At 41.3% G+C, this 24,421-nt stretch overlaps 1 protein-coding gene across 1 annotated transcript; it reads left to right on the forward strand.

The window, feature by feature from the left end:
* Positions 1 to 11: 11 nt before the first annotated feature.
* On the forward strand, positions 12 to 23,861 carry LOC144520745 (N-terminal EF-hand calcium-binding protein 1-like). The gene is made up of 12 exons (XM_078254720.1): positions 12 to 679; positions 4,193 to 4,217; positions 8,937 to 9,045; positions 10,769 to 10,794; positions 11,130 to 11,227; positions 18,764 to 19,022; positions 19,239 to 19,318; positions 20,592 to 20,645; positions 20,866 to 20,978; positions 21,125 to 21,202; positions 21,320 to 21,411; positions 22,618 to 23,861. The coding sequence occupies exons 1-12, from the start codon at positions 569 to 571 to the stop codon at positions 22,644 to 22,646; spliced, it is 1,074 nt and encodes a 357-aa protein (XP_078110846.1). The 5' UTR covers positions 12 to 568; the 3' UTR covers positions 22,647 to 23,861.
* Positions 23,862 to 24,421: the final 560 nt, after the last annotated feature.

A 24,421-nucleotide genomic window follows, 5' to 3' on the forward strand; every position in this document is an offset into this window, starting at 1 on the left:
TGTGTGTGTGTGTGTGTGGCTTACATGTAGCTATAATAATAATAATATTAATAGGCTATTTAATAATAATAATATCGCTTTTAAAAATAATTAAAATACTACAAGACACAATAACGTCACTGTAAACTAATATTCGTTATAGTCTACAAATATCAAATCGATGCTATAGTTAGTAAAAGTGATATAGTAACGCTTTTTTTTTTTTTTTACAGTGCAAGTCTTCAAATACATACTGCCTGGCAGCTCGAGCTTCTTTGTTCAGCTGTTCTGTTAAACTCCCTGCCTGTAATTAACAGTATATCTGACAGTGTGTGTGTGCTCTCACCAGCAGATGGTGCATTTTATGAATCGCTGCTGCTGGCCGTGTTGAGGCGGAGTTTGCTCTGCTGCTGTCGACGTACATACAGCAGGCAGTGGGCATCAGGCTGGTCCATCTCATCCTGACTGCAACACAGGACCAACATTATCCTCCTACCATCCACCTTTGACAAGGACAAGCCCTCCCCAAAAACACAAGGACAGGACAACAATCTTAATTTAAAAAAGAAATCGCATCGAAAGCGGCAAGATGCTGGCCTGTACAGAGATGATCACAATGTGTCTTCAGTCTGCAAAGCACGAACACTTGAGGAAACAGCTTGACCACAACCAAAATCAAGGCATCTCTCATTTTCGTGATGTAAGTAAACACTGTTTTTTGGTGTGATTCATTTCTTATTAAAACATATTTTTGTTTGGTTAATTTTAAGCATGATTGTTTGTATCCATATTTAGCTTACGTCCACCTTTACAAGGGCGCAATATGAGTAATACACCGTCCTCCATTCTGGTCTTTATGAATGGGTTATATTGAGTTAGTCATTCACATCGTGCTTGATGTGCAGCAGCCCTATTATGTAAGAAAGGTGAGTGTATGCCCATTAGTGCGTGAATGGCAAAAGAGATGCCACAACACAGTCATCTGGCATAGCCTACACATTTTTTAATTTATTTGAATTGCAAAACATTGCAATGTAGCTGTTTTAATTAGGCTGTTTTACATTTATTTTTCATATAATAATAAGGCTCATGACATTGGTTGTACCCTAGATGAAACAGGGTCATATTAAACATAACATTAATTCTTAATGAGCAGCCTTCCCTTCACACAGCTCCAAACAGAAAAATAAAAATAGAAAGATGTTACATTTTGAATTTATTAATCAGGGTTTTGCTTGCCCTTGGAGTTTACAGAGGATTGGAATTACATGCACAGACATGTTCTCTAACTCAGCTGCCTGGTTGTTGTTTTTTTGCTACAGTATGCAAACATATAAAATACTGCAATACTATGCAGTACATACAGTATTTCAGTATATTTAAAAAACACATGGCTTTATGTTTGGAGCCTTTATGGCTGTTTGCCTCTGGTTTACTGAGGACACAAATACAAGTCAGTGTATTAGCAGCATCATTTCCCAGCCTTAGACTTCCTGACAGCTGGCTGTTAATAACATTCTCTAGTTTCCTCGAGGCAAATTATTGTCCAGCGAGAGGAACATTAGACTGCAGCAAGTACGCATTTGGTTTAAATGCAGTTAGCATCCATTCTCTCCAGCCCAACGCATCTTCTCTGAACCTATTACAGTAGCTAATGGATGGTAATGTATTCTCTAACAGCTGCAGACATTATAAGTGTGATCACTGGAAGACAACTTATCTAACTTTACTGTCATTAACCTGCACTGATTATTTTCTCTTTTTATTCCTCTGTCTTCCTAACAACTAAATCATGCTGATGCTCACACTCATATCTGCAAGCTTTTACAGAAAATTTGGGCTTGTCTCCCTCTACACAGACTCATTACAATTCTCTTAGACTTGAGGAGGCTTCTTGTGTTGTTTTTCTAATTTAACCGAGCAGCATCAATGGGGCTAATAGCCTACTGCTTTTAGATGATCTTTGCCTCTGTGGGATGGGCTTCATCGACTCCACCATCCTCCCTCTTAACACAAAGGAGGATAAAAGGCCAGTAAATCTCAGGTTTCTCCAGAGACAATATTTATTGCTCTCAATTTGTTTCCCAGATTTTATGGAGCAGCTCCCTGTTGGCTTCTTGCATCAGCACTTTTCCCGGTTTGGGAAGATTTGACAGTGATGGTGCCGCCTCCAGGTTTTAATGCCATCACCTGCATCCAGAAGTCATCATGTCAGCTAGTCAGTCCAGAGATATTAAAGGGCCATACCAGTTGTTTTGCATGGTTTAGTGCATTCACTACAAATACTTGAGATCACAACTAACAGTCAACATGAATAATTGCTTGAGAAGCTTGCCTGTAGCTTACTTCACATTGACAGAAACAGAAGCGTACAATAAAATAGCCAGAAGGCATTACAAGATTGATTGCTTTTATTTTGAATATGTAAAGAACAGAACAGCAGACAAGAAACAAAACAAATCAATAACAACAAATAACAAGACAATAAATTAAAGGTGTCGTAGGTAGGATTGCGAAGATCCAGGACTTAGCCAAAAAAGTGAACATCGACAACTTCTCAGTCCCTCCCCCCTTTCCGCTAAAGGCCAAATTGGTCTCCTAAGCCCCTCCCCCCACAAGGGAGAATGAATGCGTGTGCATGAGCAGTGATTGACACGCAGTTAGACACCCCCCCCTGGCCATGATTGGAGCATCTCAACAGGGAGCTGTGGATCTTTTGCAAATCACACTACAGGCAGTAGGTGGTGCCAGAGGAGCCGGATTTTTTTTTAAGTGACCAGCTTCATGTAGTTCTACTCGAACATAGGGTCAGTTTCAGAAAATATGACAGAAAGTTAGTTTTATAAGTCTTACCTACTGCACCTTTAATAATAATAACGATCTGTTTACATATCCGAAATAGAGTGGGAAGAAGTATAAATGTGTTTAATCCCACCCCGTGTGTACGCAATTTAGTGATTGTGAAATCTACCCGCTTACCAATTGTGAATGTAAACTCCCTCCCTCATACCCCAAATCAATTTCAAATTTACATCAATTATTTACAAAAACAAACCAAGGTTATCAGATGAATTTAAAAAATATAACCAAATACATCAATAGATAATACTTTACTATAAAGCTTTATACTTTTCCCTTAGCTGGTATTTTTTTCGGTGTACTAATAGTACTAACTGTAATGTTTATTGATTTATTCAATTCTATTTTTGACTTATATGACAACCTTTGACTGCTTTTCGTTTTTTTCAGGGCTTTCTGGGTTTTTGACCGACTTGATTGTTCACTCTCATTGATTATACAGTACAACATAATCAGAGTCTGCTGAGTGATTTAAGAGCATACAGGGATGAATGGAAGCCAATGGTTGCCTGGAATCATAGGGAATGCCTAAAACAGTACAGCATGTCTTCAAAAATGGTCAGCGAAAATGTTAAATGTACACTTGCATAAGCTAAATGTTTTCCAGGTTCCTGAGATATTCAGGTCAATCTTAATTCTGTACACATATTCAGTGTCATGCTTTCTCTTATAGATTTCTGTGAGGCTCCGTAGATGTGTCTTGATTGGGGAGGGATGTTGTTTTAAAAAAGGCCTTCACACTCCGATGTGCTCTAAAGCTTTTGACAGCAGGATGCGAGTGCACCGCTCCACTCTGATGATACAGTTAATCAACCAGCCACTGGACGCTATTGGTCCACACAGGGTGATCGAAGAGAAGAAAAACACTCTAAAATAATAGAGATGCCAGTCTGATATAACACAAAACACCTCCGTCAAGGGATTTTGACTTCTCACATTGTCTGTGTTACACGGAGATCAGGTTGAAGATATCGGTCATGATTTTATAACCGTGTTCACAGCAGGGAAACATCTTAAAACAGCATGGCTGTTCTCAATACCCGGAGAGAAAAAGAAACAAATATAAAAGCTATTATTCTAAAGCTCCTCATGGGTGCACATACAGTACATTTCCTGAGATGTCTCATGTTTCTGTTATTGAAATGTGAAAATTACAAGTTCTCTTAAATGTTCCTCCTGTGCATAAAGAAAACAGTTCTTATACCAACGGATTGCCTCACCGAACTGTTCTTCTTCTTAATTGCTCAAAACTTCCCATATTGTTGACGAATGTTTTTAATTTGTTCCATTGTCTGTTGTTTGCCTATACCCAAACCTAAAGAGACTTTAACATGATCTTCTCCTGTTATTGCAGATATTCCACCGGGCAGACAAAAATGGTGAGTAAGCAAAATATGCAGCTAATCAGATTACACGGCTAATTAAAACTCAATTAAAAACACACCATGAGACACACCAGTGAGAGATGAGAGAGAAGGCACAACTGTGATGGCTCTGTTCAGACAGAGGCCTGTTTTGTTTCTGGGGGGGATTTATGTGACTCTGGTGGATCTTTTGGTTTTATTGCCATCCCTGAGGGATCCAAGTAGAAAGGATATAAATAACCACGGTCAGGTGCAGCTGCATCTTTTTGGTTTTGGGACGCGATTGGATTTGACAGAATGAACTCCTTTGATGCAGCCGCTCGCCATGCAGTGCTTATCTCAGTAATATCCAATAATATATCCTCAGTGAGACTGCAACATATGTATACTCAAACCTGTAGTATAAGTAAACTTGCTTTACAGTAAATGTGGCTTCATTAGAAAACACATTTTTTAACTCCAGATGGTACAAATTCACTGGAGACTTGCACCTAATGTGATTTTGATATATTCCCTCTGCAAACATGTCAATATTACATTTGATTGGTGTAATGCAGTGTAACATTTAAATCAGCTCTTTACTTCAAAGGGTTAGCCCTAACCCCCGCTCAAATACCTCCTGGGAAAATAGAACATTCAGCTCTGCATTAAAAACAGTGCTGACAAACAAGAACAGGTTTTGCTCTTAATTTTTTATGAATGTACTGCATCTCCATTTAAGGGAATGTACAACGCAAAAGGGGTAAGAGAATAATGCATGCAGCGTATCAACGAAGTCTGATCAGCTCCCTCAGGAGGACAGTGAGTGTGTTACATAAGAGCAGGATTAATGATGCAACATGTGCCATGAGCAGGGGTCGTCTGGGGTGCCTCACAGCTCATGTAAAGATATTCAGATACGAAAAAAACAAAAACAGTTTGTGAATTATGAAAGAGCCCTTAAAAGGTCTTTTTTCTTTGCGTCTGCTGTGAAGAAACTGTAGAAGATAGAAGGAAAGGGTGGGTGGATTTTTATTTCTCACTTTGTGAATTAGTAGAACACAGTGGCTGAAAACACAACGTAGGTGTGACATTTTATTAGAAATAAATATTTGATGACTCCATTTCAGTAAGGAAGGTATTCCAATTACATGCATTTCTGTGAAGCCTTGAGTCTGCTTCTCGTGTTCTTTCTCTCCATCCGCCTCCCTCCAGCACTCAAACAAAGCTTTTATTTTTCAGTCTTTGTAGAAAGAAGGAAGACAAAGCGAGAGAAGAAAACTCTGTTCTGTGTTTGTGTTAGCTATCTTCAATTGGCAGCCCAGCTCTGCTTGGTTCTCGTCTTCACGAACTTACTGAGTCGTGCACCAGCGAGGAAAGTGCCTCCTACCAATCAAGACTGAGTGGGCTGCCATGATACGCCTCGAGCACTGCGGATTTACCACATAATGAGGGCTGGCTACCACCCCACTGCACTCTGATTCCTTCACGCTGTTGGAATGAGGAATTACATTTTTTTAAAGCAATAAAACAATTGTATGAAAACAAGAACATGAAGTAGACTCAACTTAAAACTTTCACTCATCAGCCTTGTGCTAAGATTCATTTCTAATACTTTATATTAATGCACACTGAGCTCAGCGATGTACACAGCGGTTTTGAACAATATTAGAACCCAATTTTCGGTGCAACTCTGATTTGTCATCAGGAAGAAACAACAACATGAGTGAAAACACTGATATGTAAGCAATTAGGTTTGAGTCTTTTAGAATAATCAAACTCTAATGGCAGAGCCATGCATTTTGTTAAGAGTGATAAGTCACACATTTGCCTTCAGGAGACTTTCATAACAAACAGACCAAAGTGTCATGATCTGGGCTGAATCGTTATAACAAGCAGTGGGCTGAAAAATGATTTGTCAAAGCCATTGATTGGTTTCCCATACAGCATTAGTCGGACACTGTATAGTGTAGCTTTTTCTGTCTTGACACTCAGATAATAAGAATCACTGAGGTTTCTGCCTCACTTCCTTGCAGCTATTTAATTCATGTTATATTCAGTGCAGTAGCAGAGAGGATTGTAGATTACTGCAGCATCCTCAAAGGATGCAGTGATGTACAGAAGGGCTGCAGTTCTGGATGGGAGAGAGGAACAATATCAGTAGTTTGCTAGAAGCAGATATCCGGCTGACATTTGAATATTTTAGCAACAAATTGACTCCATGAACAGGTTTGACACCTGGAATTTGGACAACATGTACAAAGAGAAAGTGCTTTCATTTTTTAAACTTAACATACTGCACAATCATAAAAATACCTTTGAAATTCTAAACATGGTTCACCATGTTTCTCTGTAAGGAGAGTCTATGTATTGTCTATGCACTTCAGTCTATTGTTATCGCTCATATTCCTCTGAAATGCCCTGTTGTGCTTAATGAATTATTGGTGCTGCTGCGGTTTTTAGCCCTTTAAGCTTTAGGATTCCCTCAAGGAAAATCGTTCCTGAAAAGATATAAGCTTTAGTACAGGGAGGGATTTTTATTGAGGTTGCAGGTAGAGCTGCACTTTTATTTAGTGTGAAATGTGACAATTAAAGCTTGTAAACTGCCTCATTTCTGTCGTCGTTCCCCTGCAGAGGTGTTGTATTGACAGATGTCACGAAGCCTCAGGATCAGTTGCTGCCAAATCAGCATATTCTTAAATTGAATCTCGTCTTATGAGCTGAATGTTGATGACAGTAACCAGCTCTTTTCCTCACACAGAACTACAAAAGATTTTAAATGTTATCGATATATCACATTGTAAAATATCGTTAAAAGAAAAGTCTGCATAAGACATGAAATAAATTCAACATTGAGAGGACAGTTGAGTTGTGCATTGATTGCACTGTTCCAATAAATAATGATTAGTGCATGTTGTTACACATGTGTAGTCTGCTCTTATAACTAGCATTTTTATACGGATGTATGGTAAATACAAATGTCCCCAACAGAGGTACATTATATCTACAACCAATGATTATTTTGTTATAACTGAATTTTTAAATTGATATAAAACACAAAAAGGCAGCAAATCCTCACATTTAAGAATGGGGAAGCAACATGTTTTTGCCATCTTTGCTTGATAAATGACGAAAATGGTTAACAGAGTATCAAAATTACGTTATGGTTAAGGTTTGGTTAAGGTAAAAGCTGTAAAACCATCTCTCCACTTCACGAAACAATAATAATTATACCCTATGCCAAAAAAACAGAAACATAAGTCATTTTGAAGTGTTTGACCAAACAACCTACAATGCTGTATGATTTTCAGTTGAGAGTCTCACTAATCGGTTATTTACTAAACGCTTCAACACTAGTTGTCATTAAGCACCTTCAAAGCCTACGAAAGAAATTATAAATCTCCCAGGCAAAGCACATGCTGCCCAGATTACTGTCCTTTAGCTTGTGAGACAAAGACTGTCTAGAAGCTCAATCGCTCTGCTGCTCTGCTCTGAGAAACACTTGCATAACGTGCCATCTGAGCCTCACTGTAACTTGTATTCTGGTGTCTAACAGGGTGTGAATCTACACCTTAGCAGCTCTGATGGAGAAGGCTGGAGAATGAGTCAGAGGTGCAACAGATTGTGTTTACTCCTACATCATGTGGAGAGAAGATTTTATTTATAATTGATTATAATTTGAATAGCTTCATCTTTCATCTGAGGTTTAATGTAGCCAGACCACAACAAATGTTCAGTACGATTTCCATTTTAAGGGTACGATCAGTATGTAATGATTAACAACAAAACAATGTAAAACACTTTAATGTTACTGTATGTAGTAAACAGCAAATCTCTTCTGGAAATTTGTCATTTTGCTAACAAGCCTTTGCTGCATCGTGTCCAGAGCCATCCACTGTGTGAGCTGGCAACAAGTCAAAATAGTTCTCACAAACATAACAGATGATATGATTTACTGTTGGCTCAGGCCTATCAGTCTGAGCCTGGCAGAGCTCTCAGAGGCGGGTCTCAAAAGGTTTCAGTGCAGCGAAGCTGGGCAGATGGTGGCGAGATCTCATTAACATCTGAAGTTAGTCTGCTAGTAAGCTCTACTCTGACTACTCAAACTAGCCCTCGATCCAGTGTCTGGGCCTGCAGCACACAGGCCCAGACACTGCTTATCTTCAACATATACTTGTCTTTGTGTTTACTAACCCATGCTGCTATAAGATTGGTTTATGTGCAAACTGTGTTAATGGGATTGTTACAAAATTGTAAAAGGAGAAATGAATTGTAGCAGAAATCGAAACAGTGTGTCAATTATTTTGCAGTTGGGCAGTTTTCAGCTGTGAGGAAATAAAACAGCGATGTGGTGTCGTTTGAAAAGAAAATGCGCCGCTCAATTAAGTTATTACTACTCCTAAGAGCAGAAATGTGATTTTCAGCTGTTTAACATCTCTAACAAATATTAATTTGCTGCAGTAATGGAGTTGCATAAAAGGAACGTACTGCCAAAGTTTAATACAGCTTTATGTGACTTTAAGACTTCTAACTTTTGTCCTTGACCAAGGTCTTAAAACTAAATAAAGACAGATTTTAGGATTATGCTGATTGATGTGAAATAATTTCACTTGCAGCAGCACCTCTGAGGTTATCGCTAGTAGTAAAAGTGAGCCTCGTAACATTATAACGAATAATGGAAAAACTCTTCATTAAGGCAGTAAAACCTTTCAGGCTTCACTGAGGTATCCTTTTCACGGGTTTGTCTTCTTTCAGACGATGGGAAGCTGTCCTTGGAGGAGTTCAAGGCATACTTCGCTGACGGTGTCCTCACTGACGACCAGATGCAGGAGCTGTATTGCTCTATCGACAGGCAACACACAGAGTAAGACTGTCTTCCTTTTAGAAGTCTTCCAACTCTGGCTCTCAAGCCATCTGTAGCCCCTTCTGCTCTCCTGCTGCCTGGCAGTGAGATGTCAACACTTCACTTCAGTGAAGATGATGTAAATATTCCATAGAGAGCCTTAATTCTGGCGTGAAAGCCTCAAGAGTTTGCAACGCTCTGTTTGCACACTGATGAGCACAAACAAAATTGTAAAAGATGCAAAACATTTGCCTGTGCCACTGGCTAACATTCAACTTGAAAAACATTTATTGGAATGAAAAATGTGTGGTGTTGTAGCAAAAGAAATACTCAAGAGGATGTTCTTCGCTGTGTCTGTGGGCACAATGCTAATGAAATGTGAGAAATCATTCCTTTGCTGTTGGCATCACTGAAGTACCAACCAATCACAGTTAAGAATGATCTCTCTTGTGTTACAGCTTTAGCTAACACCTGTTTTGTGTACTGTCAACTTTAGACAGAAAGCTTGCAATACATAACAAATAATTAAACACCCTAGCTGGGCATTCATTTAAATATTGTCTTTCTAAATTATTGAAACTATAAGATCATACAATACTGACTGAAACAACACAAATATGATCTCCAAGACATTTCGCCTTACTATGCCGATGTCTAGTAAAATCAAGTCAATCACTATACATTAAAGTACATTATAATGACTATAAATACAGTACATTATACTATACTTTACTTGTACTTTATGTGCAAGTGTTTCTAGGTTTATTTGCAAGGCAACAGTGCTACTGTGATTATTGACTTGTCTCACAGCTCCTCAGAGGTTAGAGGCATGTTCAGCCCTGACAAAACGTTGCAAGGTTTTTTTTTAAATCTGAAACTATGGAGCGTTGAACACCCCGTTGTGTCTTTTTAATACCACAAGTTTACATACACGTCGCTGCTAGTAACACCTCTGACACACCCACCAAACGAAAGAAAACATACCTCAAAGCGGTAAACATGAGTAAACATGTTCAACCCAAACTGTAGCAAAACCCTGCACATCGTTTTGAGATTGAACATGCCCCAATAGTGAAAATCGCTGCCTCCCTTTTTCAAATGGAAAGGTCCAACACTACAAGAAAACAATAGTCTACGTAAGGTGGCCAGATTTCTGAAATAAAAAATGGAGACATAAAAATAAAATAAAATTGGAGACATTTCAAGTTCGGCATTCATTATATCATTAAAATATCCAATGTTATTATCGGAAATAAAAAAAGGGGGACAATTCGTATTTCACGTATTTTGACCATGGTAACTGTTTTAAAAAACAATCAAAACGCGATTGAGACGTTAAACCAGTAGGCTCTGCTGCCCAGTATTTCTTGCCATGCAAAATATTATTTCACTTTGCGGTCTGCTCATAGCCTGTCCCCGGAAAACTGGGACATCTGGTCACCCTAGTGGCTGATGTTGTGCTTTAAGCTAAAAATGCTAACACACTGATGCTAAGCAGGTACAATGCTTACAGGTGTAATGTTCACCATCTTAGTTTAGCATGCTAACATTCGCTAATTAGCATTAAACATAGTCACAAACCAAAGTATTGGACAAATTGAAATATTTTCCTGATGATGATGTTTGATAAAAAGTCAGAGGATCACCAAAGTCTGACAAAAAGACTTGACAAAAATACTTCCGGCTTCCCAATGACATCTCTTTAATTAACATGTCTCTTTTTTGTCTTCCCATTGCCTCACAGCAACCTGGACATAGACAAAGTCTCAGGTGATTATGTGTCATTCATTATTTTAATGACAAATTTGCTAATGAAATCAATCTCAAACCTTTATATACAGCGCATAAGATCACTTTTATGTATCACAAAAGCCAAGGCTTCATTATTTTAGCCAGTGCTATTGGCTAAAGCTGCCGGATGATGACCATGACTTAAACACAAGTATGCCCCAGTCAGTGACTCAGAAATTAAGATATAGGCTAATTATGACAGTGGCCAATGTACTTTAATTCAAATGAATGCCATCAATTTCACATTGAATTATTTCCTTCTTGTAAGAAAACACCATTTATACAAAGTATGCTCAACAAATCTTCTCCTCTAGAGTACTTCACTCCACATCTGGGGGAATACGTCAATGTGTTGTCTGCTCTGGAGAAGCTGAATGTGGCCATTTTGAAGGCCATGGATAAAACTAAAGAGGTGGGTGATGGTGGCTTTCACCTCTGCACTGTGTTGAATTTTGCATGACAAGACATTTAAATGTGCGCGACGTAAGCGGACTATTATCCATTTCAACAGCCTTCAGAACATTTGTAAGCATCTTTTTTTTTGCCCAGCATGACTGACTCTGCTCTGCCTCTTCTCACTAACAATACATTTTCAAACATGAGACAGTAAGGAGGAAGAAAAGCAATTTATGTGAACACAATTTTGAGCTCTTTTGGAAATGGTTGAACTACAATAAATGTAGGCTTATTTCACAATACGGTGCAGGTATTGTAGATATACTGATTGCTGTGGAGGTCATAGAGATGCAACATTCATTTTTTAATAATGTGTTGGTTATTTTTCTTCTTAATATGTTATGTGTGTATGTGTAGTCTATAAACATTATTATAAGTTTTGCAGCTATAAAGCAAAGGATTATTTAAGTATAAATAAAAAATTTGACCTGATGATGATGCTCCAGGAAAAGTCGGAGGATCACTGAAGTTGTTACAGTTCATCCTGAGAGTCATGAACTCTGACTGTAAAAATAGTGGACGTATTTTAATGTACACAGTGCCGTGGTTAGCATTGCTAAGACTCTATCATGGTTGACAGATCGGCGTGTAGCCACGCCCCAAAGCATCCCCTGCTTTAACGTCAATTTTAATTTACTAAATGAACATCCTGCTGTATTGAAGGAGACTTGAAAGTAGCGATCAAGGCCATAAACTCATGAAAATGTTGATTGAGGTAGAGAAGTGGGGTCATTTTCCCATTAACTTCTATAGAAATTGACTTCTTTTTGCAACCAGTGGTCACCCACTGCTGAAAATGAGAATGAAAAGGAATATTCTTTTTTTTTTTTTGATTTTTTTTGTGTGGTTTTATTGCCTTTATTGATAAGACAGCTTAAGTCAGAAAAGTGGGAGAGAGAGGGGGAGGACATGCAGCAAAGGACCAGAGGTTGGAACCGACCCCGCGGCCGCTGCAACAAGGACTGAGCCTCTGTACATGGGCCGCATGCTCAACCAGGTGAGCTAACCAGGCACCCCATAGAATGCAGCTTTAAAATACTTCCGCATTGGCTTCACTTTTCTGGCCCGGAAGCTTCGTCCATTATTTTTACAGTCTATGGTCATGAATATCTGAACCAAATTTAATTCCAATTGTTGTCAAGACATTTTACTCAATACCACAAATGTAAACTTCACAGTGGTGCTAAAGGAAAGGTCAGGGGATCAAAAAGTCAGTTTGATTTATCGTCTGGGAACCATGAATATCTGTACAAAGTTTCATGACAATCCATCAAATAGTTGTTTCAGTATGGACCAAAGTGTTGGACTGACATTGTGCAAAAGGGTTATTAGAAACCTAAATATAATCAGCTAGAAACAGGGAAAAGCAGCAAAACTTCACATTTCACATACATGATAACACTGATTGCAATACATTGTCCATTTGACATTAAATTGAGTATTTTTGGGCTTTTATTTCAAACCAGTATCCAGTAACCAGTATCATAACATATTTCCATACCTCTGGTTTCATTAATCATATATTCTGTCCTAATTGTAAATGTATGGCTTTGGAGCTGAAATGAAGATCAATGCTTTTCAGTTCAAAAGACCGAAACTGTTACACATCTGTTCTTTCACAGATAACGAGCCAGTATCTCATCAAATCACCAGCCTTGATTTGCGAAAAATGCTAATTAGAGCGTTATGAAATCCTGTTATAAAGCCTGGTCGAGCAGAACAGCATACTGTATATTCCATCATCATCATGTAGAGGGTATTAAAGTGCAGGGCTGTAATCATGTTGTTTTAGGCACACACGGTCAGGATCATCATCAGAGATCTTACGCTAAGACATAATCAATAGCTCAGCTCACTCTTTATTGAGCTCAGCTAACCCTCCATGTTAGGCCAACTGGTGAATATTTATTTATATTTGGCAAGGGAAGAGAATCAGGTGCATGAATAGATGCTTGAGTGTGGCTACAGACTTATTATAATGTTGACTGCAGTGCAGGAAGTGAGTGTCACTGATGAAGGGAGGGAATATAGGGTGATAGTGGAGCGTAAATGACAGTAACTAAGGCTGACAACCCCCCCAGCTGTCCAACTGATCTAATGTCAGATGTCCTCCACAGAACTGCACCACAAACACAGGGCCTTTTTTCAACTGCTCTAATCTCCTTCTCTTTAATTTTTTTTCAAAAAAAATGTTATTCACTCAGTCACACACTTGTCTTTCGCTATTTTATCTCGTTTTTCTATGCATCCATCTTCTCCAACATTGTCTTTTGTTCTCTTTCTCATGTACTTTCCCTTTCTCTATATCACCCACGCCGATAGTTACGTTATTGTAACTCCAGATTCTATGAGTATAGGCGTTTATCCCTTCACGCATGCGCAGTCGTGAAGATTTTCTTTCCCGCCCTTGCGTACCACTCAGGCTTCAATTACGTCCGCAAATACTGTATATAAACAGAGCGGACCCGTTACTCTGCTCCCAACATAAGCTTTTTCTTCAGCTAATGTAACTGGAGCAGGTGGCCCGGATCTTAGAGGGCTACGCCTATACTCATAGAATCTGGAGTTACAATAACGTAACTATCGTTCTATTTCGTATAGGCTTCACCCTCTAAGCCACGCTATGGGTTAGGGCGAAGCTGATGTAGTCAATGCCACCTGCGACCCAGAGCCCACAAGTAGAACATTTTTTATTTTTTTTTATTTATTTTTTCCTCACTGTCTCTCTCTCTCTCATGGAGACAGGAGACTGTATCAGATAAGCTGTTATCTAGGTAACGGAGCCTGCCATGGTAATGATTTGGCCTAGCTGGCTGTAAGGCCCAAGCTGAGAGTGCAGGCATGCATGATTGGTGAGGGTAATACATGATTGATAATTATGGGACGCGCGAGTTCCTCCCAGCCACCCAGAGGGGGGAGGACCCCAGGCAGTACACATGCAGCGGCACATATCATGAATGTAGGCGTGCATGGTAGTGAGAGAGGATGTGAGATAGTGACAAAAATATATATACATAATATATATATATATATATATATATATATATATACATATATACATAATATATATGTATATATATACATATATATTATGCAAGCCTAACCTCTGCAAGCGTTCCCGTTCAGCAGCCAGCCCCACAGTCGCTGGGTTATCACCAGGGGGTGGGATATCGCGCCGTCCAGCTGTGACAGGGCGTCCTAGCGCCACGGCAATTGCCAGGGGGGGCCCGCCAGCGTCGGGAACCAGGATGCGCTCGTGCACTCCGGTGCCACCAGGATGACCGACAGATTCTCCTCCTGGATGCGTTCCAGGAAATGAGGGATCAATCAACACGGGACAATCCGCCAAGGGGTGGATTGTCCCGTGTGCTCAAGGAAAACCACAGTGTGGTTTAGTATCCCGGGGATGTAAACAGCCTTGAGGGACAGCAGATGATTGTGTGCCCACAGCAGAAGGCTCCTGGCTATTTCCAATAGCCGTGCCGAACGTACGCCGCCCTGGCGATTTATGAACGCTGCTGCTGTAACATTGTCTGTTTGTACGACAACATGCCTCCCCGCTACCACTGGGGCAAAGTGCTTAAAACCTTCAGCACCGTGGACAGCTCCAGGCAGTTTATGTGTGGGGGAGGGGGAGGTGGCCATTCCCCTCCCACCACCTGTGATTCGCACATCCCTCCCCAGCCAGTGAGGGACGCATCCGTGTACACTGTCACGTATGACGTCACCTTGCCCAGGGGAACCCCAGCTGACAAGGTCCGGGGGTTCCCCCAGTATGACAGGTCTGACTGCAGAGAAGGAGGGATAGTCAGCATTCCCCACTTGTGGCGTATGGGGTCGACGCGCTGACGGAGGAACCACCTCTGGATTTTTCTCATGTGGAGAAGCCCCAGGGGTACTACCATGTAGCCAGCGGACATCATGCCCAGAAGGCGCATGACGGACAGCGCTGACACCTTTGCGCGTGGCGTGGTGCGCGACAGGAGAGAGATCAGCACGTCTTGCCTTGGCGTTGACAGCCTGGCCCTCATAACAATCGAGTTTAGCACTACGCCCAGATAAACTATCGATTGTGTGGGAACCAATGAGCTTTTCTGCCAGTTTATGGCGAAACCCAGTGTCAGTGTGGCAGTTCTGCAGGTGCTGCGGAACTGCCACAGTGTGCAGCGCCGCCGTATCCTGAGAGGGAGCCAGGATGAGCAAAGATGCCTTTTTTCCGCAACGGCTGAAGTGCTGTCTCCATGCACTTGGAAAAAGTGCGGGGGGCCAGTGAGTAACCGAACGGAGTCGGTTGTACTGGAAATGAGCCCCTTGGAAAAAGAAGCGCAGGAATTTCCTGTGCCTGGGAATGATTTGGATGTGAAAGTATGTGTCTTTCAGATCCACAGATGTAAACCATTCTTGGTGGCGCACGCATTCCAACACGTCTGATAGTCAGCATGTGGAATGGACGCTCCATGACGCACCGGTTGAACTGGGACAGGTCGAGGATGGGCCGTAACCCGCCTGACTTTTTTGGAGTGAGAAAGTAGGAGGAACGCGGGAAATTGCTCCTTTGACAGCAGTTCCTGTAGTTCAGACGTCATGGCGTCTGATTCTGCCTGGGATGACACAGTTGTCTCCAACACGCCCGCAAAGCGAGGCGGGGGGGAGGCGAACTGGAGTGTGTAGCCCTGCGATATCAGTTTTGACATCCACGAGTCCATGTGTGTCAGCCTGATCCATGACGCGCTGTGCTCTGAGAGCTGGCGCGCGCATGTCTGTGTGTTGTTCACAGACATAGCTAGCAAGAAGCGCAGAGCCTGTGAAGCCTGCCGGTCATGTGGGGCCGGCAGTCGCTGCGGAGGGGGGCCGGGCGGAGGAGCGGAGCTTGAAGCCTGGGAAAACGCAGCCGCAGGAGAGGCTGTGGCGCTCGACTGTCGTCATGGCGACGACGCTTCTGTGGAGGAGCCGCCTTCCAAGAGCCGAGCATTCAAAATCGTTCCGCTCGGTGCAAATGGGATGTGCCTGTCTGTAGGCGGGGCCCAAATAGGCCATCAGGAGCTATGGGACCGTACAGAAGCTCACGTCTGATGTCAGTGGGTAGCTGTGTCATGTGGAGCCAGATGTTTTGCTGGGCCACAGTCTGCCATGCCATGACTCTGGACAACGCCACTGTGGTCAGGGTGAGGATCGCGGTCATAGCTTTGCCAATCTCCGTGGCTAGCTCCGGAGGAAGAGCTCCCGGAGTAAAGGCCATGGCGGAGACGGCGGAGGCTAGCAAAGCTATATTGTTCTGTGCCGCACATACTGGACCTGAGCACATACCTGATCCTGGGGCGAAGGAGGTGTAGGCTTCCGGTGGCCGAAAGAAGTGGCCTTCGGAAGCAGGATGGACGCCAGGCTCTGGCAGCTCCCAGGGGGGGGGGACCGAAGGGAAGCCCGCTTCTGTGTCGTCTTGAACCCGAGTAAACGGGGCGTAGCGAAAGACGGGAGCCTTCAGTTTCCCGGGCTGGGAGAGCGCCTCTTCCACAAACGGCCGAAGCTCCGTGAAGCGTGGCCAGAGTGGAGCCCGTGAGGAGGGCGGCTCCTGAGCGTAAACATCCCCGCTCAAGAGGCCTCGAGCGGGAAGCTCAGCCGGGAGCGCTATGCTTCTCTGGTCTGACGCCTTTTTGATGATCTCCGGCAGATCCAAAAAGAGAGTCTTAGCGGTGGAGGGTGGAGCCGCTTGAGGCAGAAGGGAAGACCGCCGGAGCGGTGCCCTTGGCCATTCCGGAGATGGGGAGAGCCGCAATGGGAGGGCATCGATCCCCGTTACGAGGCCCAGTTCTCCCAGGGGGGAGGAGGGACAGCCGGTGACGGAGGCGTTATCCGAGGGAATCGAGCCATCGGACTCGTGCTCGTCGACAAAGCCTTCCTCCGGCGGATCCAGGGTGTTGTCTGCCCAGCTGCCATCCCCTTCCCCGCTAGCCTGACACTCCAGAAAAGCTTCCGCCCGCCGGTTAAGTTCTTTAGATGGCAGGCGGATGTAGAACTGGCAGGAGGCGTAAGTGCCGCCAAGGCAGGTCTCACAGCGGGGATGGAGGTTCGGCGGCAGGATGCAGCCGGTCCGGCAGGTGGGGCAGAGGCGAACACCGCTGAAAGTCAAGCTTGTCTTCATACTGTTAGCTTGAAGAAAAAGTGGGAGCAGAGCAACGGGTCCGCTCTGTTCATATACAGTACTTGCGGACGTAGTTGAAGCCCGAGCGGTACGCAAGAGCGGGAAAGAAAATCTTCACGACTGCGCATGCGCAAAGGGATAAACCCAAAGCGTGGCTTAGAGGGCGAAGCCTATACGAAATAGAACTTCCTACAGCTCATGCATATTTCATGTTGCTATTAGTCAGTCAGAAAGCTTTCTTTGCCCTGAAGAGCAGCTGCCTTTATAGCTATCCTGAAATTAGCCATATTAAATTCTCATTGCTAAACCGAAGATAAAACTGAACCTATAGAAGTGCTCAAGGGCCATCAAGACTCAAAATGCTTCCAAAATGCCTGGACAAACAAAGAGCAAAATGATGAACTCTACAGACTATGTGTCCTCTGTGTTGTTGTTGTGCCCCCGAGAAAACAAGAAAACATCTGCTGTGTTGTCGCAGATCTTCTGCCTCGAAACAAAGAGAGAGAGAGAGAGAGAGAGAGAAATTGAAAAAAGAACTGTGGTTCATTACTCATGTAGTACAGCGCCTCTGCTGCCGAGGAAACGGAGCACGTAGTAACAAGGATTACTACAAGCTTGGTGGTCGTTTTTCAAATGTCTTCTTGTCATTTTTTCAGAGCTCTATTTTGTTGCACCCCAGGGTGCTGGGGATGGTGACCACAAAATCTGAGCTGGCAAAAAAAAAAAAAACAGTAGCCACTGCACTGAAAGTTAAAGTTTTCAGTAAGTCCTCCGCAAACTGGCACTAGACATCCATACATTATAATAATATCACTTTCCAGTTCATGGAATAGACCATTATTACCTTGCATTCATTACTGTAATTAAGGTTAATCTACACAGTGATGCTTCTTCGCCATGTGTCTGTGTTTACTCCCTCTTTGTTTTTAGCAGGTGGGAATAATGCGATTTTAACTTGGTTCCTCTGACCAAATAACTGCAATTAGATAACTGGTGAATGAAGATCTTATTCCTTTTTTAAAAGGGGAGTGAGAACATAATCTTGACAAACCACAAAAACTCAAAATACAAGGTTTTCAGGGTATTATCAGGCGGTTATCTGAGAATCAACTATTTTCATGCTCAAAAAGCTGAGCATAACATGATTCAAGAATCAGTTGGCGTCTGGACTTGCAGCTCCTTTCTTTACAGTTCATATATTCACCAGAGCTGAAGATAAACAGGCAGACAAGTCCATCATATCAACTACAAAAGAACAAGAAACAGTTCCTAGATAAGATAAATAACGAGTGATGATTTCTTTTTCCCACATTATTGCAGATTCTTAATTTTTACCCTTACACATCCATTCAGGAGTATCAGGGTTCATCAGTGCTGGATCAGTTTGTGACACGCTTTCTGCTGAGGGAGACCTCCACCCAGCTGCAGTCCCTTCAGTCATCACTGGACTGCGCTATGGAGGCAGTTCATGACCAGGGCTGTTCTGGGAGGAGGATACTGAAGAAGCCTGAAGACCTGCCTATCCAGAGGGTTGCCAAACGCACCGGCCGACGCATCCAGAAGAACATGTGTCTCTCCCCTACTGACCCCTACTCTGGCATGCTCACTACAGGTACGTTTCAGGAATACTGCGATTCAGATACTGTAGGTAAAACTGATGAGGGCAAAAGTTAGGCAAAATACTGGAATTTAAAAGGGCATATTGTAGTGATCTAGCTCGTGAGGGAGATACTCACAGTAGGTCATCCAAAACACAAAGTGCATCACTTTGATATAAAGTAATTGTTCAGACTTCCTCTATTGTGCTGATGTTATTTCTGGGGTTTAGGGGTCAGCGTGGAGCCAGACAACCACTGGGGCTCCCAGATCAACCAACTGGAGCAGCTCATAGACAAACTGGAGTGTGAGGTTTGTATAAAATCAGTTTTTGTGCTTCTACTCCTTATGCTAAGCTAAGCTAAGCTAACTGTTTGCTGGCTCTAGCTTAATATTTAGCGGACAGACGAGAGAGCGATGTCGATCCTTTTATCTAACTCTTGGCAAGAAAGCGAATTACCTGGATTTTCCACCGGGCGCGTAGCATCTACTGTACCTTCCAATCCAAGCACTCCTGCAATTAATCTCCATGTCTTCTCTTTTCTGGCATCCTTATAAAAAAGGATCTGTGGTGTCCATTATGTTTTTCCACCTCCAAGATGATTCTCTCCTCGTCCATGGTGTTGTAGAGGAGACATATACGCTCGCGTTAAAATAGACCTGTTATAGACTCTTTAGTCTATAACAGGTAGACTCTTTAGCGGAGCGAAGAGCCGCTTCACGCACGCTTCACGCACGCTTCTGGGACGTGCCGTGACGCGGTGGTGGAATATCAGGCATTTACTTGAATGGCCGTGATTGCTCACATGGGCTGCCGTGCTTCCGAAAAGGAGTGCAGACGCGCCCGGTGGAAAATAGGGGTTAGTGTATTTCCCAAAATGTTATGATATAATACAATCTATTCCTTTGGTAGATAGTATTATATTAGAGCTGATGGAAACTCATCTCTGAATTTTGAGTAAAGTTAAGCACATCAGCCCTATACTGATGCGGTTTACACAAACATGTTTAGTTTATAAAGATTAAAAAAAATCACAGCCAACAGGTAAAGGTAAATGCATGCTGTGTTTCACACAGATATACAGATATTGATGCATTGGTGCAACCCTGTTATTTATGTGCTGAGATAACAGATGTTTACAGATGTTTTCAATTTACGTATAATGTACAAAATGCCACCAATATGTTGCCTGCAAGTCTAAAGAAGAGCACAAATAGCTACATGGTGGCTCCTGTAGTATTTATTTCATTTTTAATTTTGCATATTAATCTTTGGATGATTATATATTAATTATAGATGAGGTATGTTCCAAGGTTAGATGCCAGCGCTGCAAGGATAATGAGCTTGCCTGCTAACACATGAATAATTACTTTTTTTTATCTTGGTCAAGCAGACAAGAATATAGTGTAACCACAGTTCTCAGGACTGCAGTGAAGATGTTGGAGGGTTAAAATGAATATGGCGAGCTCTTCCTTTTGCTTTGTAACTAGAGGTTGATATTTTGCTGGACTCGGTTAAGCAGGTTCTGCTGCTAATTCTTGTTCTGCTCATGACTGACTGAAAAATGTATGCCCCCATTTTCAGAGTCCACATCTTGAACCTCTTAAAGAGGACACATTGGCAGGGACGTATAAATCGGTGAGTCCAGCATGTGCTGAATATAGCTACACAAGTATGAAAAGTTCCTTCAGATTATACAAGATATATTTATTTGATTCATACATTATCTTCTATTTTTGAATAGCTGGAAATCACAAATGCAAATGCACATAAAATCCAAAATGAGCCTAATCTGTTAAAGTTATTTTTTTATATGTTAAAGATGTGATTATGACTTTGGTTTGTTTTCTTTCTCTAGAACATACTTCTGGTCCAAAGACAAATGTCCGTGAAGGAGAAGGATGTGGAGCAGTTTCAACAAGCTCTTAAAATCTACACAGATACCACCAGCAGCCAGCTAAATAACCTGCAGTATGTCCCTTTGTCTGCCTCAGTGCCTTTGTTCGCCTCTCTGTGATTTAATACAACCTCTTCAAATTGCTTTCATTTTCCCAAACATATGAGACGCTGTAACCCCCACTGCTCTCTTTTTTCTCCCTGTCTCTTTTTATTTTTAGCGTTTCAGTCCAGAACCTGCCAGACAGATCATGCTTCATCATGTACGAGTTTTGGCAGGATCGTCTCTCCTGGATGAGGTAGGATCAGAAGGGCTTCATGGCATATTAGACTAGGAAACTTCTGAAAATGTTCTGAAAATTTCATTGCTCAATCAAAATGTGTCTCATCCTTTTCCTCCCTCTTTCTCCTCTCAGCTACCTGCAGTCGCCCATCAGCAAGACCTTCCAGCGCTGCATTATCGACTCACTGGAAGAGCCGGAGATGGTCTCCACCATGCTCCTCCCAGGTAGGAACCATTATGAAGGCTGCTATTTCATGCACTAAATCTCACATGAATCCAGTTTACTTTAGTTGATAGTTTAAAGAATTCAATTTAATAGAATTAAAAATAGTGTTGCCTTTTGGAAAAAAGTACTCACATAATAAACGAAATGATTATCTAGGAGTCTTTTTTGGTGAATAATTTGTGGGAAACAATAGAATTTAGATGCTTTAAAGGTAAATATTGCCTTTAAAGCAACACTAGAGCACTTTTCCCGCTTCGGTCCCCCTACAGGTTGGTAGCGGAATTGTCCATTACCGCTGTCATAATGTCTCATTATGTCTCATTTGTACTACAGATCCGCTACCCGATCTGGCAAACTTGCATAATGTAATGTAATGGACAATTCCGCTTCCATCCTGTAGGGGGACCGAAACGGGAAAAGTGCTCTAGTGTTGCTTTAATATTAAAGCTGCTATAATTAATATTTTTATATTATTAGATTATATGACTATATGAAATGAGTTGTCATTGAACCCAGATAATTATCACCCAATTCTGCAGTTTCCCTTAGTTCTAACAGAGCGTTTTAGCTTCTCTCTGTGCATTGTTTTGGTTTTCTGTACCGTAACTTTAATGTTTTGGTTCACTCTCATCACTCTCATCGGCATAATTTCCAGATGCACCAGGCAGCTGTTTTCAGCTAAAAAGCTGTGATAAACCCACTATGTACCACTTAATAGCAGATAAAGTTAGCAACAAGTTAGTTAATATAGTGTAGCATTTACCATCTGAAGAGCCAGATATTTTCCACACGAGTTGGTGGAGACCAAAACAGAGCTAAAAGCAGAGTGAATATTGGACTCATATTCATCAGGTGTCCAAAAACATGACTATACATTAATACTAATGTTGCTCTGTATCTGCTGGATGTGTAAATAGGCAACTGTTTGTCATATCAACTTAAAAGGTGATAGTGTGTCAGTGTTGTGTCAACAGCTTGTTTCTGTTGCCCCCAAGTGGCCAACAAAAAAAAATCAGTTAATGCATGTTTAATGTGTGACAAATACTGTATTAGATAATGAATTGTAATCTTAGAAGGTCATTGCTTTCCTAAGGAAAAAAAATACATGCTGATGTTAAGCTTCTCTTACTGTTGTCATTGCTCATTTGATTGATTCAAGCAAAGAGCATAAAACATTGATGATTGATTATTGTTTCATTTGACAGCCTCTTGGTGGATTATGAACAACAACTGACAGGGGAAAGCAGCTGCTACTATTCAACACAATAAAAGCAGGAGGAAGAGCTGATTGTGTAATTGTTTTATATTTTTTGTTCTTTGATATCCGTTTTTTTCCTTATGGCATGACATGATTTTTGCAAAGCGATAGCTCCCAGGTTATAAAAAAGAAGACTGCTCAGATAAATCAGTCAAGAGTGCAACAAATTAAAACCTTGGAGAGAAACAATTGAAGGCAATGCAATATTTTATTGTGTGATCAGGATTTGTGCCAACATACATTTATAAGCACATTTATTGTTTCTGATTTAATAAAAAGAATAGAAAGATTTGCATGATTTCTTATTTCTCAGTGGTAGTTTATTTCAATCAGAACTACATCTTAGAATAGATATAATGTCACTGATGCCACAAAAATAGAAACACATCAATGATCTGTCCATCCATCACTATCCATCACTCATTCTTCAGTACAGACAAAAACATAATTAGTGGTAGGGTTAACCTGCATTTCCCCTTGTTCTGTCTGTGGTATTGTACTTTGTTGTTGCCTTCAAAGCTTTGCTACCAAACGTCTTTTTGCTGATGGGTTAGACAGCCAATAGATAAAACATAGTAATGAACAATTATGGTCCGCATCTAAACTTGTAATGTCACGAGTGTGTCACTCCTGCACTTTAGAAAAAACCTTGACCTAATTGTGAAGAATGGGTGTTTATTGTAGATTGTCTATTATAAATGTAGAATTAACTGCTGTTATAACAAGCCAAGAGCTGCACTAAAGTGTAGTGAGAAATTAGCAGATGCTAACAATTAAACAAATAAGTCTGCAGTTTGCCTGTACTGTCACTCTAGAAATTAAGCTCAAAACCCTTGTTATACATTTGCAGTGTAAACTGTACAGTGCACACACACATAGAAGTTTATATTTTGAGTACAGATATTAAGCAGAAACTGTTCGGTGTAATGTAATTAGACAGAAGGTCAATTGAGATTGTGTACAGCTAGTTAATGAAAGCTGTAAGATGTTAGTTATTGTTGTAGAACATTGGTAAATGTACAGTATGATAGTATAATGAGCTGTGGTTGATCTGATAATGTGAGGAACGAATGTGTTCACCCTTTTTTTGAAGTGTTTTATCATTTATTTTATGAAGAATATACAGTTGTTATGTGGATGCTATGTTTGTTTTCTGGCATGAAATAAAGTTCATGACTTGATGAAATTAAATGATGCATTCATTGTCCTCTTGCTTAAGATGAGTACACTGTTTATGAATTGTGATCTAATAAAGATCATAGATATTTATTAGTAAATGAATGGTCCACTGTATTGAGCATACCTCACCTTGTTTGTATTACTGTCTCTAGTTGGCTTCTCCTGTATATGTTGTATACTAAATTGTATTAACAATTTAATGTATATGTACAACAGCTGTCAAAGAAACTGGAAACATTTTAGAAATTATTTTCTTCTCCTGTGCTAAATAAGACTGGCAGACTGAAATCCTTTGTAAATATAAGCTCATGATATGAGCAGCTGGAACCTTTGAGAAACATCAACAAAAAGAAGAAGAATGGAACAATTTCAAGCCCACCTTGTGTTGAATCTGGGGCAATTGGCTCGTTTTCACTCTTCAAAGCCAGTTTGTTCTTTTTGATTCCTTCTCCTTAAACACCATCTAAAGCAGCTCTAACCTAGAAGGTTTAAGCCCAAAGTGTCCACTACTGCACATTCACAGTCTATCAGGTTATATTTGACTTCACAGCATCTTTATCCCAGAGTGCATT

Source organism: Sander vitreus, chromosome 7 (genome assembly GCF_031162955.1).
Source record: "Sander vitreus isolate 19-12246 chromosome 7, sanVit1, whole genome shotgun sequence".
NCBI lineage: Eukaryota > Metazoa > Chordata > Actinopteri > Perciformes > Percidae > Sander > Sander vitreus.